The sequence below is a fragment of the Pongo pygmaeus genome, chromosome 5 (assembly GCF_028885625.2).
Source record: "Pongo pygmaeus isolate AG05252 chromosome 5, NHGRI_mPonPyg2-v2.0_pri, whole genome shotgun sequence".
Lineage (NCBI taxonomy): Eukaryota > Metazoa > Chordata > Mammalia > Primates > Hominidae > Pongo > Pongo pygmaeus.
In genome coordinates this window covers 87,080,297-87,105,085 of record NC_072378.2, presented here as the reverse complement: position 1 = coordinate 87,105,085, position 24,789 = coordinate 87,080,297, and the positions used below count along the sequence as shown (strand labels likewise).

Genomic DNA, 24,789 nt, shown 5'->3' with positions numbered 1-24,789 from the left:
CAAGCTTGATAAATTAGAGCAGTGAGTTGCAATTTTTAAAATGAGTTTCTGAAAAGATGAACATTGAAATATGAGATGATTGGATGTAAATAGAATCATGATTACAGAGAAGAGGTGGTTAGATGATTTAATAAGCCTCTTTCATTTCTAAGTTCTCTGATGGGTTTGATATCTGAAAGAGGAATTGAAAGGATTGCAAGGAATTACTAAACATAAATTGTTAGTGTAATTCCCTCAGAAAAGGCAGATATGTTGGACAAGGTTATTAACATACGTCCACAGAGTCAGTGTCTGGGAACTCAAAAGAATTGGAACAATGAAAGTCAGTATCATAGAAAAAGATGCTTATTTAAAGGATGACTATGATAAAGGAGCATTGGTAGCTTAGTAAATATTTATTTGATCAGAAAATCACTCCCAGATATTTACCAGGAATAGAATTATTCAAAATACCATATTTAGTTCCTTTTCCCCATTTCTTGTAAGTTCTTAAAAATAAAGACTAGTTGCTCTTTAGTGACAGCAGATATCTCTTCAAGTTCCATAGGTTTTTCATGAGATGGGTTCGAACATCTAATAGGTTAAAAAGTGAAGGCATATGCGTAGAAGACAAACTATCTAAATTACGTCTTATCTGTTGGTGCAGGTGCTTTAGCGTAGACCCTGACAGAATGTCATGTTCTGTGGCTCTCATGAAAGCTAGGTGAGATAAAAAGTGTTCCTCGTATGTCAGAGTAGGTAGAATATGGGTAGAGTGATTTTTCTTACTTGTTAAAAGGTGAATTTGAGGGGAGGGAAAGAGAATGAGGAAGAGAGAGACTGAATACAGAATAGCATGTCAGTTGGGAAAAAAAGAAAATGTGTTTACTTAAATAGAAGTATGGAACTAAAGAGATTGCCTGAGAACTGGGACCCGATATAGGGACCATGAAAGATGATTTACTTGTGTCTTTGTAAGCCAAAAATAGCATTAGAACTACCTATTTCATTAGGCCTATTATATAACATACCTACTTTGTGTGATTTGTTCTTTTCAGCTAAGATGTGATACAGTGGTGAGTGAAATCAGTACTGGCCAAAGGACTGTAAATTTCAAAATAAACAGAGAGCTCTTAACAAAGGTAAGAATAAGTTAATATCCAGCCATTGTACTTTCATTCTGTCTGCTTCAGCCGCAGTGGTCTTCCTCCAGTTCTTAAATTCTTTATGCCTCCTCTGGCCTCAAAACCTTTGCACATACTGATCCATAACTTGGGGAGTGCCACGCCAAGTTAACACCTACTCATCCTTTAAATCTTGATATTTCTTTGGCAGTACCTTTCTGACCCCTTCATTTATATGCTGTCATAGCACTGTATAGTCATATACCACATAATGACATTTCATACACAATGTCGTAGCACTGTATAGTCATATACCACATAATGACATTTCATACACAACGTATATAGATGATAGTAAAAATACCATATTTTTACTGTACCTTTCTGTGTTTAGATATATTTAAGTATACAGACACTATTATGATACAGTTGCATACAGTATTCAGTACAGTAACATGCTGTACAGGTTTGTAGCCTAGGAGCAATAGGCTGTAGCATACAGCCTAGGCGTGTAGTAGACTGTATCATCTAGGTTTGTATAAGCACTTGGGAGGCTGAGGCAGGAGGATCACTTGAGCCTGGGAGTTCGAGACCAGCCCCGGCAGTATATCTCTACAAAAAAATTTAAAAATTAGCCACACATGGTAGTTTGCACCTGCAGTCCCAACTACTCTGGAGGCTGAGGTGGGAAGATCGCTTGAGCCTGGGAGTTTGAGGTTGCAATGAGCTGTGATTGTGCTATTGTACTCCAACCTTGGTGACAGAGTGAGACCTTGTCTCAAAATAAAAATTTCAATGGCCATGAATTTTCAAGCTTTATTTCAATTAACAAACTACAGAATTTTTTCTGATTTAAGGATACCCATTAGCTCACTTATTAAAAATATTCCCAAATCCTTCTCAATTGACATTGAAGGGACAAGAGTCAGGGCTTTGAAGTCCAGCTACTCTCTCACATGGGAATTCTTCCATATTGCAGCATTGAGGATCTGAATCTTAGTGGGAATTTCATTAAAGGAGCAAGCAGACTGCTTACAGTTGCCCTGCTCAGTGTCACAGTAAAGCCAGATCCTGGAGCAGTGAGCACTCATGTTCAGAAAAAGACTATTGAATGTACCTCTGCTTTGTGTTACAATTTTAATGATAATTCTTCTTTACTGAAAACTTTATGTATTCTACATTTGGCTGTCAACCTAAAAGGAGGAAACTGAGGCAAAATTAATGTAAGTAGAGAGTTTACTTGGGCCAGGCTTGAGGATTGCAGCTGAGGAGCACAGATTCAAGTTGCCCTGAATACACCCTTTGATTGGCAGCAGTTACAAGTGGATTTTTAAAGGGAAAGAAGAGGGAGTTTGAGTTGTTAACCAGAATTTACATTAAAATAATGTAAGCTATTGATAGGCTGTATATTTTTCTTTGTGTCACAAATTCCAGTAACATGAAGATAATGTGTGAGGCAGCTAGTCGGGAACAAAATCACATAAAACAATTGTCCCCACCCATAGGAGGAAGAGTTTGTGCATAACTGATGTCTGATATGCATGTCTTTCTGGGCCTGCATACCTCACATAGCTGAGACTACTCTGAGCTATTTTTCTTTTCTCAAGCTTATAGCATCTGTTTTTCTCACGTATTGGATCTCTAGTTTTATAATTTTAACTGTTTTACAGTCCATTTTTTGATAAATAGGATAATACTCTAAAATAATGATTAAAAGTAAATACATAAATCACTAACATAGTCATTTATAATGAAGCATTATGTACTGTACATAATTGTATGTGCTATACTTTTATACAACTGGCAGTGCAGTAAGTTGGTTTACACCATAAGTTTTAGGTCTCAGATGGTGGTCATTTGCATGGTTTTTTTTGAGACAGAGTTTTGCTCTTGTTGCCCAGGCTGGATTGCAATGGCACGATCTTTGCTTACTGTAACCTCCACCTCCCGGGTTCAAGCGATTCTCCTGCCTCTGCCTCCCCAGGTAGCTGGGATTACAGGCATGCACCACTGTGCCCAGCTAATTTTGTATTTTTAGTTTCTCCATGTTGGTCAGGCTGGTCTTGAACTCCCAACCTCAGGTGATCCACCCACCTCACCCTCCCAAAGTGGTGGGATTACAGGCGTGAGCCACCGCGCCCTGCCATCATTTGCATATTTAATGGATTTTTCAGATCACATCAAGAAAAAATTCGACTCTTGTTAGGACCAACAAAGAATTAATATATCTTTGTTTGAGAAATAACCATAATGGCATTGCAAAGAACTGTCACTTTGGTACCAAACTTCTACCTGTCAGTAGCTTGCAGTACTTTCAAGACAAACTGTAACTTCAAATAATATTTAATTGTTAAAAGGGAAAAAAGAAAGTATGATCTCAACCAAATAGGAAAAATTCAAACAAAACCCTGTTTTCTTAGGGATGCTTCAGAAATACACAATGGATAACATCATTTTATTTCACGCTTTTTAATTTGCCAAATTAAACTTTGCATGTTTAACCAAAAGTAAAAGAAAAAGTTAAATTTAAAAATCTCTTAAACCGTTCAAATCATTGAAGGGTTTGAATAAAACAGACTCAATTGAATGTTTGTGCTATGTAAAAAGATAATTAGGTGTTATTGTTTTGTTATATAGTCATGTGTTGCTTAACAATGGGATACATTCATAGAAATGTGTCCATAGGTGGTTTTGTTATTATGGGACATCATAGAGTATACTTACACAAACCTGGATGATAAAACTGACTACACGGACCTAGGCTATAAACTTGTGCATCATGTAAAATACCAAATACTGTATTTGTGCAATTGTGACACAGTGGTATTTGTATCTTAACATGTCTAAACATAGGAAGGGTACAGTAAAAATACAGTATTAAATATAAAAGATGCTATGCCTGTATTTACCATGAATGGAGCTTGCAGGACTGGAAGTTGCTCTGGGTGAGTGAGTGGTGAGTACATGTGAAGGCCTAGGACATTACTGTACACTACTGTAGACATTATAAACATGTTACACTTAGGTTACAATGGGTTTATAAAAAATATTTTTCCTTGTATCATAACTTCAGAATAAAATAATAAAAATTAAAAAACATTTTTCTTGACTGGGCATGGTGGCTCACACCTGTAATTCCAGCACTTTGAGAGGCTGAGGCAGGAGGATCACTTGAGCCCAAGAGTGTTAGGGCTGCAATGAGCTAGGATAACATGCTGCTGTACAAGATCACACTGCTGTACTCCAGCCTGGGTGACAGAGTGAGACCCTGTCTCTTTTTTTTTTGAGACAGAGTTTCACTCTTGTTGCCCAGGCTGGAGTGCAATGGCACAGCCTCAGCTCCCACCTCCGCCCCCCAGGTTCAAGTGATTCTCCTGCCTCAGCCTCCCAAGTAGCTGGGATTATAGGTGCCCATCACCATGCCTGGCTAGAGACCCTGTCTCTAAAAAATAAATATTTTTCTTTCTTCAATAATAAATTAACCTTAGCTGACTGTAACATTTTTATTTTATAAACTTTTTCATTTTTTAAACTTTTTTCTTCTATTTATTTTTCTTTATATCTCAGCTTAGTTGTTTAACTTTTCAGCTCTTTTGTAATAACAGCTTAAAACAAGCACATTATACAGTTGTACAAAAATATATCCTTATTCTGTAAGCTTTTTCAAATTTTTTAATTTACTTTTTAGACTTTTTTGTTAAAAGCTAAGACACAAACACATTAGCCTTAGCCTACACAGGGTCAGGATCATCAGTATCACTGTCTTCACCTCCACATCTTGTCCCACTGGAAAGTCTTCAGGGGAAGTAACACACATGAAGCTGTCATCTCCTATGATGACAGTGCCTTCTGGAGTATCTCCTGAAGGACCTGCCTGAGGCAGTTTTACAGTTAATTGTTTTTAATAAGTATAAGGAGTACACTTTAAAATTATGATTTAAAATATAGTAGATTAAATACATAAATCAGTACAGTCCTTTATTATTATCAAGTATCGTGATGTACATAATTGTATGTGCTGTATTTTTATATGACTGGCAGCCTAGCCTAGTAGGTTTGTTTACATCAGTATTACCACAAACATGTGAGTAATGCATTGCACTAGGCATTATGACCTGCTGCAACATTGCTGGGTGATAAGAATTTTTCAGCTCCATTATAGTCTTAATGGGACCACCATTGTATATATGTGGTTCATCATTGACTGACACATTGTTACTTGGTGCATTACTGTAGGTGTTGTTTTTGCAGTGGTATAGCTGACAGACGAGGGCCTAAACCAGGGCAGAGGAACCAGTTATTAAATAACTGTAACGATGTTTAGGAGATAACACACACAGGGCCCAGTGATTAACAGGTGATTGATTACAGAGGTTGAGGGAATAAGGTTAAGTGTTAGGGACTCCTAGGTTTCTGAGTAGGTTAGTTGGGTGAGTGGTAGTGCAGTTTGTGGAAATAGACAGTGTAGATGGAAGAACAAGTGTATTTTCTGTGAAATGCCTGAAAAGCATATCCAGTCTGTAGCACTAGAGAAATTAAGTAATTAGTATTTGAAGTCTTTTTTTTTTTTTCTTTGAGACGGAGTTTCGCTCCTGTTGCCCATGCTGGAGTGTAATGGCGTGATCTTGGCTCATTGCAACCTCCATCTCCCGGGTTCAAGGGATTCTCCTGCCTCAGCTTCCCAAGTAGCTGGGGTTACAAGCGCCTATCACCACACCTGGCTAATTTTTTGTATTTTTAGTAGAGACGGGGTTTCACCATGTTGGTCAGGCTGGTCTTGAACTCCTGTCCTCAGGTGATCCTTCTGCCTCAGCCTCCCAAAGTGCTGGGATTACAGGTGTGAGCCACCATGCCCGGCCAAGTATTTGAAATCTTAAGGGAGTGGTTTAAGTCACCTAAAAGTGTAAAATAAAAAGCTAGAAGCAAGAATGGAGCACAGAGTGCAGAGTCAAGGGCAGATGGTGGAAGAAGAGCCTACAAAAGAAATTGAGAAGCAAAAGTTGATAGAGAATTTTGTCTTTACAACCAAGGAAGGAGGATAGTTGCAAGAAGGGAGTAGTCACCAGGTAAGATGATGTTTGAAAAGTGTTTACTCCTGAGGAAGGAGGGAAGGAATTAGGATAAGGACAGATGATCGAAAGGGACTTCAGCCTTATCTTAAATGTTCAATTTTTAAAAAATTATTAACGTTGCCTTTTTGTTGTTTGTGCCAGATAAATCAGTAGATAGAGGGTTATTGTTAAAGAGAATTCTAACTTACTATGATTAACTGTTGTGGAGTCTACCATTCATTACATAAAAAGGAGAAGTGGGAAAGATTTGTAGACTTTCAACTTAGAATAATCTGAATCTGGATTTCTTCTTACTGATGTGTTCTTGTCATATATATTCTTGGACTAATAATACTGGGACCCTAGTTTATGATAGACACTATTCTGTATACTGTCTATATATTGTATTAATCCTTTATCTGTTTCTTATTGCACAATGTGAGTCAAGAGAGTATTATTTTCTCTACGTCCTTGTGCACATACATACTATTTCTGAACCTAGTTTTTGCATCCATTAAATGGGAAATGTTGCCCATCTTTAAGATTATGAGGCTTAAAGACAACGGGTACTGTAGGAGCACCTGGTCTTGGACCTAGCACTTTATGCTTCTTAAATGTCGATTGTTATGTACTGGCTGCTGCTCCCTTCTCTGCTTGTTCCATTTAGAGACCATTTTAACCAACTCTTTAATAATAAAATTTTTCACAACATAAACCACACTTTTAAGACTCAAGATGCATTTTGGGGCCAGGCATGGTGGCTCATACCTATAATCCCAGCACTTTGGGAGGCTAAGGTGTCAGGATCAGTTGAGCCCAGGAGTTCAAGACCAGCCTGGGCGACAGAGTGAGCAAGAGACCCTGTCTATTAAAAAAAAAAAAAAAAAAAAAATTTTTTTTTTTTTTTTTTGAGACAGAGTCTCACTCTGTCACCCAGGCTGGAGTGCAGTGGCGCGATCTCGGCTTACTGCAACCTCTGCTTCCCGGGTTCAAGCGATTCTCCTGTCTCAGCCTCCCATGTAGCTGGGACTACAGGCGCATGCCACCATGTCTGGTTAATTTTTTTTTTTAATTTTTTTAGTAGAGGTGGGGTTTCACCTTGTTGGCCAGGATGGTCTCAATCTCCTGACCTCGTGATCCACCTGCCTCAGACTCCCAAAGTGCTGGGGTTACAGGCGTGATCCACTGTGCCCTTCCAAAAAAAAATTTTGTTTTAATTAGCTGGGTGTGGTAGCATGTACCTGTAGTCCCAGCAACTCTGGAGGCTGAGGTGGTAGGATCACTTAGGTAAGAAGATCGTTTGAGTCGGATTGAGGCTTAGTGAGCCATGATTGCGCCACTGCACTCAGCCTGGGAGACAGAGTAAGGCCTGTCTGAAAAATATAAAAATAAAAGTAAAATATAATGCATTTGGGGAAACAAAACCAACTAATATGAGTAAACAAAAGTTCATCAACATTAACAAAAAATAAAATATGAATTTTGTGAACTATATATCATAGTTCTATGTTAATAACTAAAAACTAACCTGGAATATGTTTGGGAAGTTTCTGTGGGATTTCCTTGTTTCTCACTTGTGTAGCCAATAGGCATTATACATTTTTATCTTTTTCCTACCATTACTTGTGGTCTTTAATATCACAAAAGCTGCAGCAGCGTGCAGCAGTTAACAGGTTAACTGTGAAGTGGAAAAGTTCTTTTCTGCACTATTTAATCCCTCAGTACTTTTCTTTCTTTCTTTGTTAAAATAGTTCTTATCTCTATGGCTGTCGTGAGGAGTAAGTAAGTTAATGCATATAAAATGTAAAATGCTTGGAATAGTGGCTGGCACACACTATGAACTCAATAAGTGTTAGATGGTGCTTCTGGTTTTGTTGTTAATATTTACTGTGGGACTTTTGGTTGTTACTTCACCAAGCTTCAATTTCCTTCTCTGTAAAATACCTACATAACTGGTTACTGTAAGAATGAATAGACATGGAGTATAAAAGGGCACAGAACCCTAGTAAATGTTAACTCATGTTACTACTATGACTAGCATTAGTAACCAGAAAAGTGGTGCTGGAGGTAGTGCCACTGAGGATGCTAAGAAATTCTCAGTTCCATAAATTAGAATGAACAAGTTGGCAACATTTAATTCTCAGTAACAGAGTAATTAAAAGCGTTGTAATTTTTGTTCATTAAATTACACTCCTTTAATTTTCAGACAGTGCTACAACAAGTAATTGAAGATGGCTCAAAATATGGATTAAAAAGTGAACTTTTCTCTGGGCTTCCCCAGAAGAAGATTGTGGTTGAATTCAGGTGAGGGTGCACCCCTTTTATGTGTTGCTTAATCAAGTTGACTCGGCAGAGGAGTGTTATTACCATCATTATTTGGGGGTCTTAATAAATAACATATGGAAAACTTGAAAACCAGTGCAGTTATGTTATTTCTTGAAATCACAGTGAATCAATCATTGAACTGTGAATAAAAAATGTATTTTTGGACCTCCAAAAATGTCTAATAATTATTATTTTTTTAATTATTAACAATTACTTTTTTGGAAGAACTATTCACTTTATTTATTTATTTATTTATTTATTTATTTTCGAGACAGAGTCTCGCTCTGTCGCCCACGCTGGAGTGGCGAGATCTCGGCTCACTGTAAGCTCCGTCTCCCGGGTTCACGCCATTCTCCTGCCTCAGCCTCCTGAGTAGCTGGGACTACAGGCGCCTGCCACCATACCCGGCTAATTTTTTTTGGATTTTTAGTAGAGACGGGGTTTCACTGTGTTAGCCAGGATGATCTCCATCTCCTGACCTCGTGATCCGCCCGTCTCGGCTTCCCAAAGTGCTGGGATTACAGGCGTGAGCCACTGCGCCTGACTAGTTATTTACTTTAATAGACTGTTAAGGCAGAGGTAATGGTTACTACCATATTAGGAATTTTAAAGTGGCCAGACATGGTGGCTCAGCCTGTAATCCTAGCACTTTCGAAGGCAAGGTGGGAGGATCACTTGAGGCCAAGAGTTTGAGACCAGCCTGGGCAACATAGTGAGACCTCACCTCTTAAAAAAATAGAAAAATTAGTTGTGCATGGTGGCACACTCCTGTAGTGACAGCTACTTGGGAAGCTGAGGAGGAAAGATGGCTTGAGCCTAGGAATTCAAGGTTACAGTGAGCTGTGATTGTCACTGCACTCTAGCAGGTAAGACACACCAAGACCCTGTGTCAAAAAAAAAATTTTTTTTAAGTAATTTGATTACCAGAGAAACAAGTCTTTTAGTATTTGTAATAAATGTATTTTTTTAATTACCAGAAAAATAGCTTGAAGTTTTAATGTGCCTCTAAATAGTCTTCATAGAACTTTCTAACATGCTGTCAGTATAACTGTCTGATATTTGGACTGCTAGAGGTAACCAAGAGAGAAAGGGGAACACTAAGAACTAATACTTTCATTGTACAGCCGACAGACTGACAACTCTAGGAAATTATCGGAGATGTTGCATTTGTCTTCCTAAAGCTGAAGAACAGTCTTGATGAACTGTTTTTCTACTTAGAAAGATAGAACTTGCTAAGAGCCTTTTGTCTTATTAAGTATTTATGTCTGTGGAAGATGTTTAAAATTGATATGGGAAGTATTATCTCATGTTTACTAAGTCATTATTGCAGTTTATGTTAATAGCTTCTAAATTTAGTTATGATTAGCTCCTGGACAATCAGAGAAAGAGCGGGTTTTATGCATGTGTACTGTCTGCCGCTGACTTGTCTTCTTAAAGAAGGCAGACCCTCTAAGAGCAAACTCATGAATTTATAATAAGGACCAATTACTGATTAAGCTTCTACTCCTATGGAGTAGACACATATTATGAATGACTCTAAAACTGCCAGTACACCACAATTATGATTTTTAAAGTTGAGTTTAAATATTTGTTGCATCACAAAGAGTAGAGGGACTTCCTACAGTCATCCTCACACTAGAGAGGAACTACACTAAGGCCATCTCCTAAGGAAGTTTGCTTGTTTTGTCTCCACTTGAATAAGAAACCGCTGCAAACCTTAATGTAGGGATTGTTAAACCTAAGCCCATAGGCAACATCCAGTTTGCCAGTTGTTTTTGCAAATAAAGTTTTGTTGGAACACAGCTGTGCACATTTGTTTACATCATCTACATTGGCTGCTTTCATATTGCAATGGCAGTTGAACATAGTAGAGCTGAGTTGAATAGTTGCGACAGATCAGATGGCCCAAAAGCCTATTAAAATATTTACTCTCAGGCTCTTCAAGAAAAAAAAATGCCAACTTCTGATTCGTGTTTTAAAACAACATCCATTTTGGTACTTATGACACCATGGATTAGGAAATGGGGAGAGAGGGGTATTTCAGGCCAGTGGTTCTTCTACTTGCTTGAGGTCACTTACGTAACTGTGGTCATCTAGAGACTAGTGGGGCTACAAATCAAAAGTGGCTCATTTACTTCTCTAGCCAGGCATCTCTCTCTCTCCCACCACATTGTCTCTCCAGCAGGGTAGCAAGACCTCTTTACAAAGGTACTCAAGGCTCTAAGATAGTGAAATCATCTAGTCTTGGAACAGGCACAGCATCATTTTTGTCACTTTCTGCTGATGAAAGCAAGTCACAAGATCACCCCAGATTCAAGGGAAGAAAAATAGAGTACATCTCTTAATGGTGAGAGAAGGAAAGAATTTGTGGTCATCTTTGATTATTTTCATTCATGTCTTTAAATTAATGGACATACTGCTTTCTTCACTGGGGAGGCACTTCATTACCATATTACTCTTAAACCCCTTTCAATTACCTAACCCGCAAGTAAAGGAAAATCAGCAGGGAGGTAATATATTACCTGTTACCATACATTCATCCTTGAAATAATGCCATTATAAAGTTTCCTAAAACTTGAAAAGTTGCCACCATTACTTACCTTCTTTTGCATTTTTTTTTTTTTTTTGTTTTCAGCTTCACCATCTTTTTACTCCAGCTAAGCTCTAGAAATACTGTGGCTTCAGTCTTCCTTACTCATTGATTCCCTGGCTTTACTCTTAAGTTTTGGTTTCCCATATACTGCTCCTTTTTGTTTATGCTTTTAAAAAATATCTAAAAATAACCTGTTCTATGTGAGTTGTATTCTGTAGGCTTTTTGTATGGCAGTTAATTTGCTTATGGATTTGCCTCTCTTAGCTTTTTTCTAAAGCGGTTAAGGAAAGCTGGAATTTAAATGAGTGTCTGAATGCTGATGAAGGCAGAGCCTGTCTTCTAGCAGCCATCTTTGCCTCTGACAGTTTACATGTGGCATTGTTGTGAGACCATTGCTTCTCTCTCCTTTAGAGGTTTTCCAGATGCTGTAGTTCTTGCTGTTGTGATTTCAAAGTAGAGACAAAATAGGTGGGGACAGGAAAATTGTTCTTGGATTTCTTCTGAAAATGAGAGAGGTGGGAGAAGAGAATTTTTAAAATATGTAGTATCCTGAACAGACCAAGCAACATTCCCCAGAAAACAAGAGATACGATCACTGTGCTCCAGAAACTTTCTCCCTAAATTGAGTTGACTATAATAATACTAGATTAAGTAACTTGCCCAGGTTCACAGAGCTAACTCTTGATTCTGAAACCTGTATACTTAACTTTTACTGCCTCCCTGGTACGTAGTGTAGGTTGTCATATATTTTGTCTGATTTAGGAGTAGTGTGATAAAGTACAGAATAAATGGCTGTCCATCATAGATTTGGACTCCCCGTGGTAGATGGTGTAAGACTTGAAGCTAATTACTGTTTCCTCGCTAATCTCTCTCTAGTCAGCCTCTCCTATTTTGTACAGATCAGCTCTGTAAGATCATGGGAAGCAGTGGTAGCCTTTTCTTTTCTTTTCTTTTCTCAGCATGATTTTCCCCAGCTCCTGCTGCTCCCAAGTGTGAGACACCCTTCTCACAAAACAGATTGGAGACCTCTGGCTGGTAAAATGAGAATTTTGGAGGTCAGGGTAGCAGTTCTGACTGTTAGTAACTGGCTCAGTGATCTTGGACAGGACAGTTTATTTCTCTGGCCTCTTATCTGGAAAATAAGAGTAATCTTTTTTTTTTTTTTTTGAGACAGAGTCTTGCTCTCTCGCTCAGGCTGGAGTGCAGTGGCATGATTCATTGCAGCCTCTGCCTCCCCGGTTCAAGCAATTCTCCTGCCTCAGCCTCCCCAGCAGAGTAGCTGGACTACAGGCATGCACCACCACGCCCAGCTAATTTTTCTATTTTTAATAGAGACAGGATTTCACCATGTTGGTCAGGCTGGTCTCAAACTCCTGACTTCAAGTGATCCACCCAGCTCGGCCTCCCAAAGTGCTGGTATTATAGACGTGAGCGACCACGCCCGGCCAAGAGTGATGTTATCTATCCCTTCTTACAAAAATTAAGGAAATTACATGAAGTAATTTAACAAAAGTCCCAGTAAGATGCCCAAATTATAATTCATAGTAGCTACTTTAGTTGCCAAAAGAATTGAATTTGTATTTTCCATTTCATTGTAGTCCCTTCTCAGTAGAAATATGGTATCAGAGAGAAGCAAATTGTTGATTTCAAGGGACATTTTGCCAAAACTTGAAGACCTGGATAGATTCAATTTTTCTAATACCGGAGGGAAAATGCAAAGCTCTGTGAAAGTGTTTTTTGTTTTTGTTTTTGTTTTCATTTTTCTTAACAGACATTATAAATACCTAGTTTTTTAAAAATTCAGAGATTACAAAGAGATGTTTAATGAAAAGGAAAACTCTTCTCCATCTCAGTTTCCTCTGTGGGTATCTATTAATCCGAATATCAGTGTTTTATTCACCCTCCTAGAGATGTTCTATACATTTGTAAACAGCCTATACATATTTTACATTGTTTTCACTTCTTGCTTTTTTTTTTTTCTTAAATAATGTATTTTATGTTCCTTTAATATGAATGCATCCAGGGCTGGCTTATTATTTTTATTGTTCCATTGTATTCTATTCTTTTTTTTTCTTAAATCAGCTTCATTGAGGGATAATTACAAACAATACTTATTTAAACATATAATTTCACCATGTTTAAACATATAATTTGATGAGTTTTGGCAAAGATATGCAAGTTGTGTAACTACCTCCACAATTATGGTATAGAGCTGTTTTTCTGGGGTTTTTTATTTCTATTGATTTTTTTTTGCTTTACTTTTATTTATATTATTTTCTTTTATTCTGCTTGCTTTGGATTTAGTTGGCTCTACTTTTTCTAGTTTCTTAAAGGAGAAGCTCAGATTATTGATTTAAAACCTTTTTTCTAATATAAACATTTCATGTTATAGATTTTTCTGCTTTAGCTACATCCAACAAATTTACTAGTAAGGCAGCAATGTGGTGTAGCGCTAGGACTCCCCTTGTTTGCTCTTCTCTCAGACATCACAGTCCTTCACTGACTATTGTCCAGTTTCATAAAATCAGTGTTTCATCTGTTTTTCTGGCTTTCTGATTACTTAAAGGCAGAAGAGTAAATCCGATCTTCTTTTGGCTGGAAATGGAAGGTTTTTTTTAAGCCTTTAGAATGACATTTACTTTCTTTCTAAACAATGATTAAATACCTGTGTAGTTTCATAATTTCATAATTGTGCACACATGTCCATAGGATCAAGTTTTTAAATTGTAGTACTCTTAAGGGTGTATAACAAGACTTTGGAGACAGACCAGAATTTAAGCTCTAGTTTTACCACTTTTAACCAGCTATGTTCAAGTTAATTTATCTTTTTTTAAATATTGAAAAACTTCTGAGATTTTCAAACATGCACAAAACAGGGAGCAGTATAATTAACCCCCATATGTTCATTACACATATTCAAGAGTCATCAAGATATTGCCATATTTGCTTCATCATCTCTCTTCATTGTCCCGGTTCCCTCATCTGTAAAATGAAAGATAAAAGCACATGAGTATTAAATGAGTTAATGCCCGTGAAGTGTGTGAAGCTGTGCCTGTCAGGTAGTGAGTGCTCTAGAAGCATTTGCTGTGTTAAATGATTGATTACAACTTCTTGAGCACACACGGGAGTGATAAATGTGTTGATTGGGAATTTGGAGTGGTGAGTCACATTCTGATTGTTCTGGGAGGTTTTATGCATAAATACTTTTACATTTTTTTTTTTTTTTTTTTTTAATTTTACAGACACAGTCTTACTCTGTCACCCAGGCTGAAGTGCAGTCATCATAGTTCACTGTAACTTTAAACTCCTGGGCCCAAGCTACCATTCTACTTTAGCCTTCTAAGTAGCTAGGACTACAAGCATGCACCACCACACCTGACTAATTTATTTATTTATTTTATTTTTTATTTTTATTTTTTTGAGACAGAGTTTTGCTCTCGTCACCCAGACTAGAGTACAACGTCGTGATCTCGGCTCACTGCAACCTCCGCCTCCCAGGTTCAAGCCATTCTCCTGCCTCAGCCTCCCAAATAGCTGGGATTACAGGCGTGCACTACCACATCTTGCTAATTTTTTGTATTTTTAATAGAATCAGGGTTTCACCATGTTGGCCAGGATGGTCTAGAACTCCTGGCCTCAAGTGATCCATCCGCCTCGGCCTCCCAAAGTGCTGGGATTACAGGCGTGAGCCACCACACCCAGCCACCTGACTAATTAAAAAAAAAAAATTTTGTAGAGACAGTGTCTTGATATGTTGCCCAGGCTAGTCTCAAACTTCTGGCCTCAAGCAGTCTTCCCATCTCAGCCTCCCAAAGTGCTGAGATTACAGGCATGAGATTACAGCCATTGTGCTGGGGGTATTTTTACATTTTTAAGTTTTGATTTCTGATACAGTAAATACTAGCAGATACCACTTACATGAATGCTATTACTTCAGGAGTCACAAGATCAATTTCATTAACACAATGTCAAAATTTTGAGTTCTAATTTATCTTTGCTCTAAATTTTTAACTTTTAACTTATCTTTCTCCTAATACCAAAGGCCATACTCCACAGTTTTGTCAAAGTATGGAGGCATGACCTAGTTGATTCTTAGAAGTCTTAAGTCTTAGAATAGAGAAATAATGTTTCCCCTTTTTTTTGCAGTTCACCTAATGTTGCCAAAAAATTTCACGTTGGACATTTGCGTTCTACCATCATAGGTAAGTGTTTAGTTTCACATAAAATACTAAACGTTCCTTTGAGGAAGTATTTGATAGTTCAATTTAATGTTTTAATGCTTAAATAACAAAATAGCAAAAAACAAAAAGTTTAAATTTATATGAGCCTCTTGCCAATTCAGTATTACCTGAAATGGATGACATTGGTTACACTGTTTTGTGGAAACACAAAATTGATTTCAAAACCAAAAGATTCACTGAGAAACTAATTTTAACTGCTATATATGTTACGATTTTTAACTTTCTAAAAATAAGTATAAATATGGAGAAAACCTGAAAGATGCAAAAGTAAAAATAGTTATGTGGGGATGTATAACCTTTCAGATTTTTTTGTTCATTTATTTTGTGGTTTTTTTGTCGCCTAGGCTGGAGTGCAGTGGTGCAATCTCGGCTCACTGCAACCTCTGCCTCCCAGGTTCAAAGGATTCTCCTGCCTCAGCCTCCCGAGTTGCTGGGATTACAGGTGTGCGCCACCATGCCTGGCTAATTTTTGTATTTTTAGTAGAGACAAGGTTTCTACTTAATAACAATTTTTGTCAAAATTACAAAACACAAATAACAATTTTTGTTAAAAATTCACCTCAGTCATGTGAGCACTTAGTGGAATGTTCAAGACTGGAAGTTAAAACAAGACTATTTCTGGCCGGGTGTGGTGGCTCGCACCTGTAATCCCAGCACTTTGGGAGGCTGAAGCAGGCAGATCATTTAAGGTCAGGAGTTTGCGACCAGCCTGCCCAACATGGTGAAACCCCGTCTTTACTAAAAATACAAAAAATCAGCTGGTGTGGTGGTGTGCACCTGTAATCCCAGCTACTCAGGAGGCTGAGGTGGGAGAATCACTTGAACCCGGGAGGCAGAGGTTGCAGTGAGCTGCGCACCACTGCACTGCAGCCTGGGCGACAGAGCTAGGTTCTGTCTCAAAAACAAAAAAAAAGGAAAAAAAGACTATTTCAATAAATAGAGATTACTATATGGTACTTCATAGTTGTAATGCTTCAGTGTATAATATACTTAACGATTTTCATGTATTTAACACATGTCATGCAGCAGGTCAATTTAAAAACCGAAATTAAAATTATATAATATTAGAATTTGAAGGGACTTTGGAGTTTATCTCAATCTAATCTCACTTCCAATGTAGAAATCTGTCCTATTGCATGCTTAAGAGAAAGTTGTTTAACCTGTACTTCAATACTTTTCAGAATTGGAGAAATTAGTACTTGTGGCATAGATTGTTGTGGGGTCAGCTCTTATTGTTCTTGAGCGGCATTTTAAGAGAAGAAATGACAGGACTTGATGAAAAAGTATAAGAAATATACAGTATAAAAAAAGCTATATGAGTAATTCAAAAGTATAGGAGTGAGTAAATGATGGGTAGGGTATCATAAAGTTGTTTTCACAGTTGAGGGAAATATTTGGACCAGTTAGAGATAATATTTGAGAACTTACCATGCTGTGTCTTCATGTATTATATAATTCAATTTCATAACAGTCCAGTTTGGTAAATACTGTTAACTCTGGTTTATGGATGAAGAAATTCAGCAGCCAAAAGTAACTTTCCCAAGATCCCAAAGTATTGTAGCCAGGATTTGAAATTAGACAGTCTAATTCCAGAAGTCTAGGTTCAGACGTTTAATTGGATTTGTGATATAACAAGGGGCTAAGAAAAAAATAGGAATATGCCATGTGTGTGCCAGCTGGAAAAACTGGGGTTCCAATTGCAGGGACTTTATAGATTGGGAAAGTCTAGAAGTAGGGAAGCTGGAAAAGAAGATAGCTGCAGTAGTTTAAGTCAGGTATGGATATTGGTGAGGGTTTATTTGCAAAAAACTAAATCCATTCTTAGTAAAGGCAGGAGAGGATTTATTATAGGATATTGAATGGTTTACAAAGTTGTTGGAGGGCTGCGGAAGCTTTGGATTAAGCTGACATAAATAACTCCCAAAACTGCACTATGGAACTTTGTCATCAAGGGAGCTCCTGCCTCTTCTGCAATCACTTGCACTGCTCTAGAACCATGCTGCCACTGCCATGGTCAAGAAAATGCCACTACTCCTGCCATGCCATCCAGAATCCATACAGGCATAAGAGGCAGCCCCATATACTTTCAATTTCTTTGGTGGCCATCATGGAATACTAGGACCTCTGTTCATGGTGTCACAAAAAAACAAAGCCCCCACCACTGTGCTTATCATAAAAAAATAGAAGTAGCTCCCCTTCCAAATCTTACACAGACTGTATCTGATTGCCCAAACCTAGAAGACTTCTGGAACTCTAACCACAGGAGACTCTGGGAATTGTACTTTTTACGTTTTCAGCCTCGGCAGTAGATGAGGGCACCCAAGAAGGAAAGCAGAATAGATGTTGAGTGTGAAACCAGCATCAGCAGTATGGGAAAGTGAAGGCCTTAGATTATTACATGCTGTTAGGGAGCAGGCATGCAGAGGGTAGATGTTAGTGATTAAAAGGAGATAGAATGAGCTATTTAGAAAACACAAAAAGGGAAAATACAACAGTGAGGCTTCGGTTCTTAGGGCACAGACAAATATATTTCTTGTTAATTACTGGGATTTTTTTTTTTTTCTCTTCTTGAAATTGACTAGAATAGCAGTTAGTCTAATGTGTCCTCAAATCCTATTAATGTAGATGAAAGTTCTGTTACTGTGAAAATGTGAGATTCTTTGGAATAACTGCCCTACAAGTAATTTTTTACTCCCTTTCCATAACACATATGAAAACACAATGATGAATGTTTTAGTAAAAACATTGAGTTGGTAAATTTAGTGAAAAGAATTTTCTACTTATGCTTTGATAATAGAGAAGTACATGGTTCTTATGTCAAAAATGGATAACAAGAATGAGAAACTGTATACTTTATTGATTACTAGGAAATTTTATAGCAAACCTCAAAGAAGCTTTAGGACATCAAGTAATAAGAATAAATTACCTTGGTGATTGGGGCATGCAGTTTGGTAAGTACACTTGAGATTTTTTCATTTCATTGTAAAATTCAATTTGTAAAAACTTTGATCTGGACAGAATATAGGCAGAATCCCATTGGATGAAGTAGTATGTCCTACCTATTTTTTTTTTTCCTAATGGCTCTTTTGCATAAAATCTTCTATTTATTTGAGTAATTCTCACCACACAAGTTACCTTTGGGGAAGGTAACTTCACACATTCAAAGAAGACCTGGGCCAGGCATGGTGTTTCACTCCTGTAATGCCAACACTTTGGGAGGCCAAGGTGGGTGGATCACTTGAGCCCAGGAGTTTGAGACCAGCCTGAGCAACATGGCGAAACCCTGTCTTTACAAAATACAAAAAAATTAGCCAGACATGGTGGCATGCCCTTGTAGTCCTAGCTACTCGGAAGCCTGAGGTAAGAGGATCGTGTTAGCCCAGGAGGTCAAGGCTGCAGTCCACTACACTCCAGCGTGGGTGACAGAGCAGGACCTTGTCTCAGGAAAGAAACCCCAGAGTAAGACCTGATATAGGCTTTTGTGGTTTTAATAAAGAGAAATTGCCTACTTTTATTAGTTAAATGTAGAAGTGAGTATACAGGGAAGAAGTAAGTCTAACTGTGTACACCCTTCTCAACCACAGCCCTGCCGTTTTTCAATCTAAGGACATCCAGCCTCCCTGGGCCATCCTACATGAAGTAGGATCCACTGTTCTACCATAGCCAGTGGCCCAGAAGATAAGCAAAGGGTGATACTTTGTCTTCCCCTTTAACTGTACAGTGAGGGGTAGGAGTGGGTTGGGGAAAGTCCAAAAGGAAAAGAGAAAAAGAGAGGAGTGCGATCCAAACAGTTAAGTACTACCACAAATTATCTCTCATATAGTGAGTTTACTCAGAACCATTCCTAACTCATGTAAACCAGTAATCAAGGTGTGAGAGGGCAAGGTAAATGAAGTTGTTATGGTAGTGAAGGACGGGGTACATTGTGAAATACAGACTTTAAAAAAATATCTGGTGTTACCACCATGTGTATTTTAAGAAACAGCTCTAGTATCATTTCTATAAAGCAGTCTCTGACACACAGACACACCCTTGCCCATCTTCTCACATCACCAATTTCCTGGTGTCCAGCTCTACTCAAATATGGTAAGGCTCCTGTCTTATGTTCTTATTTGTGTGCTTCCCTGCCCTACTAGGCATGTTCCTTGAAGGCGTGGGCTTAACTTTTATATCTATAGTGCTTGTCACATAAGAAGCACTCTAAGAAGAGTAGACCTTGAACCTGTTAACAGTACCATTACTATTCACTATGGAAGAATCAGAATACATGCCCTGCATTTAAAAAATCAACCTGTAGTTCACAACAGCTGGTAGTCAGAGGGCTAGGCCCTGGGCTCAATAGTCAGACTTAATAGATGGCACTGATTTTTATTAGTTTGACCGATTTAGACATTTCAGAGGCATTAGCAAATATGTGATTAGGGTATTCATTAAATTTTAGCTGCAGGATTTCGTTATAGCAGTTTTTTCTCTAAAGGACTGCTATGGTTAATGATCTGTCAACATTTCCATTATAACCATCATTGTTAAAGAATAATTTTGCTGTTTCAGCTATCTCCATTTGAAAGTTGGCAGTTTCTAAGCACATAATTAGTTTTTGAAAATGTATTAGGCTGAATGTTAAATGGAATTGGCCCTTACTTTTCCCATTTTTGTGTTTTGGAACACTGAGCATCTTTCCACACACTGCTCCAACCACCCTGAGTTATAATCACATTTGTTCTTGCTCGAAAGTGAATAGAGCTTCAGTCATCCTTCTTGTTCCTAAGTTCCAAAGTATTGTATATTCCTGTGTCCTGTGTTCAGTCAAGTCCCACTTTCTACTGAACCTTGAATAGAAAAATGTATATCAGTAAAGCCCTTTAGATCTGAAGCTTGGTAATTGTTATAGTTATAGAAATAAATTTTTTTTTTTCTTTCCAAGATGGAATCTCGCTCTGTCACCCAGGGTGGCATGCAGTGGCACCATCTCAGCTCGCTGCAATGTCCGCCTCCCAGGTTCGAGTGATTCTCCTGCCTGAGCCTCCCGAGTAGCTGGGATCATAGGCATGCACCACCATGCCTGGCTAATTTTGTGTTTTTAGTAGAGACAGGGTTTTGCCATGTTCATCAGGCTGGTGTCGAACTCCTGACCTCAAGTGATCCGCCCACCTCGGCCTCCCAAAGTGCTGGGATTACAGGAGTGAGTCATCACCCCCTGCCAATAAATTGGTTTTGTTTTTTTGTTTTTGTTTTTGTTTTTGTTTTGAGACAGAGTTTGCTCTTGTTGCCCAGGCTGGAGTGCAATGGCGGGATCTTGGCTCACCGCAACCTCCGCCTCCCAGGTTCAAGCAATTCTCCTGTCTCACTCTCCCTGGTAGCTGGGTTTACAGGCATGTGCCACCACGCCAGGCTAATTTTGTATTTTTTTTAGTAGAGACAGGGTTTCTCTTTGTTGGTCAGGCTGGTCTCGAACTCCTGACCTCAAGTGATCCACCCACCTTGGCCTCCCAAAGTGCTGGGATTACAGGCATGAGCCACTGCACTCAGCCATAAATTGGTTTTTAAAGTAATAAAACTAATGTTCCTCTTTTTTTTTTTATTATTATTATACTTTAAGTTTTAGGGTACATGTGCACAACGTGCAGGTTTGTTACATACGTATACATGTGCCATGTTGATGTGCTGCACCCATTAACTCGTCATTTAACATTAGGTATATCTCCTAATGCTATCCCTCCCCCCCCAACTAATGTTCCTCTTAACCCAGGCTGCATATATCCTTTCTAACGGAAGTTATGATCATCTTTATGCAGAATATCTTGAGTCTACATACTCCCAGACTGTACTAGGAATTTTAATATGTAGTTTACCAACCTCAGTTAGTTTTTGGTGTTTGATTTTTTTTTTTTTAGGTTCAAATTAACACTATCCCTGAACTCTGAATTTATCATCAAAGACTAAAAAATTATACACGGTCAAATTAAAGATTTTTGTTGCTTGGCTACCTTGAACCTGAGAAATAATCAAGGATGTTCCAAGTTTTACCTTGCTGTTTTCCTCCAATTATTTGTTTAAGAACTAATATAACAACAAAACCATTGCTGTCTTCGCATTAATGCCTACAAGTTTAAAAAGAAAGTTTGAAAACACTTTCCATCAGTTTTTTTAATGAATTTTGAGTGCCTAGTGTCTAGCTTCATGATGTCACTTCAACAGAGGAGATGCTTAATAAATGTTTATTTTTTAATGTCTGCTAAGGTGGTGTTCAGCACTGTTAGTACAAAGATAAATTAGTCCTAGACTCTACCTTTGATGAGCTCATAACCTATTGGTTTCTGTGAACTTAATTTCAGTGATCTATTCAGTATGTTGAATTTATGATTAAATATATTAAATTTGACGTGTCAGTTTATGGGGTCAGAGAAGTAAAAGTGTGTTTTGTAATAGTTCTCAGGATACATAATATGACAGGTTGCTCTTTTTATAGAATTATGCCTATTCCCTGTCATGCCTATTCCTTATTGTTCAACTTTATAATTTTTCATTTACGGATTATCATCGTAGGTCTTCTGGGAACTGGCTTCCAGCTGTTTGGCTATGAGGAAAAACTGCAGTCCAATCCTCTACAGCATCTCTTTGAAGTAAGTTGGCAAGAAAACATTTCAAAAATTTTTCAGAGTACTATGTAGCTTAGTAACATATTTTTAATCCTAGAGATTTATTTTTCTTTATTTTGAGACAGGGTCTCGCTCTGTTGCCTAGTCTGGAGTGCAGTGGTGCAATCTTAGCTCACTGCAACCTCTGCCTCCTGGGTTCAAGCAATTCTCATGCCTGAGCCTCCTAAGTAGCTGGGACTACAGGCGTATGCCACCATAACCAGCTAATTTTTGTATTTTTAGTAGACATGGGGTTTCTCCATGTTGGCCAGGCGGGTCTCAAACTCCTGACCTCAGGTAATCCACCCACCTTGGCCTCCCAAAGTGCTGGGATTACAGGCGTGAGTCACCATGCCCAGCCTCCAGAGGTTTAAAAAATATGTTCTTTAAAACAAGGTTCCAAAACATAATTGAAAATGTTGCTTTTGGCTGGGCACAGTGACTCACACTTGCATCCCAGCACTTTGGGAGGCCAAGGCAGGAGGATTGCTTAACACCAGGAGTTCAAGACCAGTTTGGGCAATATAATGAGACCTGGCCTCTATAAAGTAATAAAATATTAGCCAGGCACAGTGGCCTGTGCCTGTAGTCCTAGTTACTGGGGAGACTGAGGCAGGAGGATTGCTAGACCCCAGGGGTTCAAGGCTACAGTGAGCTGTAGTCACGACACTGGACAGCTGTAGTACACTCCAGCCTGGACAACAGAGCAAGACCCTGTCTCAGAAAGAAAGAAAATGTTGCACTTATTTTACTAGGTTATTTTTATTTCCTAATCTAAGATTTTTTAAATGTTCTTTTAGTTGATTTGGGACAGTATTTCTTCAGGTATAGAATCTTTTTAGAATAAACATGCAAGATAATAATTCAACACAGAAATTTCTCAATTTTCTGTCAGTTAATATGTACTGCAGCTTTTTTCGTGGTAATAACTGTATATCAATTAGACTTGAAAAATGAATATTTTTGTTCTTTTTCTGGTATGGGGGACGGCATGTCTATTTCTCTCTGAAATTGTGTGTGCTTTTTCCATTTACATCTTTCACCTCATTTTCCTGGCTTTTGTCCAATGTGAATTTCTATCTACTCTATTTCATTTAGTCCCTTGGATACTTTGCTTCTTTATCTTCAGTTCTTCCTGAAGTTTATTAATAAAGCCCTTCCTGTCCAAACAATCTCCAGGGATGTGTTTCCATTTTGTTGTCCCTGTTGTTATCTCTGCCGTTTCTGGGCCTCACAGTGAAAACACAGATACGAAGTCAGCCATATTGGTGACAGATCAGGGGATCAGACTAAACATGTTCTGCTTGTGTGTGAGAAAGAGCACTTGTAAAAATAATGCTTTACTTCTCCAGCTTAAGCCACAGAGAGTGCTTCATCATTTTCCTGTTAACGTGATTTTTTTCCTGCAGCTGGCTTTGCAGTTAAATTGAACAAAAACATATTCCATTTTTTTTTGTTTTGTTTTTTTTTTTGAGGAATCTCACACTCTTGTCCAGGCTGGAGTGCAATGGTGCGATCTTGGCTCACTGCAACCTCCGCCTCCTGGGTTGAAGCAATTCTCCTGCCTCAGCCTCACGAGTAGCTGGGATTACAGGTGCCCACCACCACACCCAGGTATTTTTTTTTTTTTTTTTTTTTTTTTTTGTATTTTTTAGTAGAGACAGGGTTTCACTATGTTGTCCAGGCTGGTCTTGAACTCCTGATCTCATGATAAGTCCACCTTGGCCTCCCAAAGTGCTGGGATTACAAGTGTTAGCCACCGCGCCTAGCCCATATTCCAGTTCTTAAAGACCTTTAAAGGTTTGCCATTTTCCCCTGAGTCCATGCCAATACTGCACTCTAAATGACTGCATTTTGATTTATCATGTTAACCAAAAGATTTCTTCTCTCTTTCCCATTAAGAGTTTTATTGATAGGGAGGAATTTAAAAATTAATAATTCTTCATGGTTGTCTATAAATAAAGTATGTTCCCTTAGTGCCTGGAGTTTTTACTGTATTTATTTATCTATTTTTACACTTGAATAATTTTACCTCAAGCTTAATCTTTCATGAGATCCAGGCCCACAGATGTTATATGTAAAAATGTTTATTTAGAAATAGAATGCTTGTTCCCTGGTGCCACAAAGAAATAGCACTTGAACATAAATTTAATTATCTCAGCAAGGCCATTTTTACTCTCTACAGAAAGGGTACACTCGCCAGCAGTTTTGCCACGAGAGTATACCGAACAAAGGAGACAGGGTCATTTATAACTTGACACATCCACCCTACTGCTGTGTCTGGTTTCCATTGGCTGGAACGGAACCTCACATTCTGTATTTGTCCTGATTGGCTAGCAACTTTAACTTTTCAGAAGAGGCAGAGGCAGGGGAGAACAAAGGAAGCAGGAAGTAACTTGTGAAATGCTGAGAAAGGTAAAAACACCTCCAAATAAGGAAGAGGAACAGGCTATCACCTAATGCTTGCTTGGACCAATGTAAGCATGCCAGGGCAGATATTTAGGCTAAATTGTAGGAGCTAAGAACACAAAGTATATTGATTTCTTTATTACAGCTAGCAGATATTTAAGGATGTTAGCACAGGTCTTTGAATAAATTTTACTTCTAAGAGAAGTCACTATTTGTCCTTAATTAGATGGGGAGGAAAGTGTCTTTGAAGGGGAACCTCTACTTCACTTTTTATACAGAACCTTGTGTCATTGATTTAGAGTGCAGCATGACATGTGAAAGTTATTCTTTTTATCTTTCTTCTGCCCCACCTCAAAAGTTTTTATTTAATCTTGCAAATAGTAAACCCTTGTCTTCTATGACATTTTATTTTTATCTTTTATTTATTTA

General features: G+C 38.2%; 1 protein-coding gene across 6 annotated transcripts in view; it reads left to right on the top strand.

Moving 5' to 3' along the window:
• The window catches only part of RARS2 (arginyl-tRNA synthetase 2, mitochondrial), a 75,861-nt gene that overhangs the window by 25,780 nt on the left and 25,292 nt on the right, over nt 1–24,789 (top strand). For all 6 annotated transcript variants that reach the window (XM_054491498.2, XM_063666407.1, XM_063666405.1 and 3 more), the window contains 5 exons: nt 1,038–1,121; nt 8,361–8,458; nt 15,219–15,274; nt 18,181–18,264; nt 21,860–21,936. In XM_054491498.2, the coding sequence (XP_054347473.1) occupies nt 1,038–1,121; nt 8,361–8,458; nt 15,219–15,274; nt 18,181–18,264; nt 21,860–21,936 (399 nt within the window). The remainder of the gene's footprint in view (nt 1–1,037; nt 1,122–8,360; nt 8,459–15,218; nt 15,275–18,180; nt 18,265–21,859; nt 21,937–24,789) is intronic.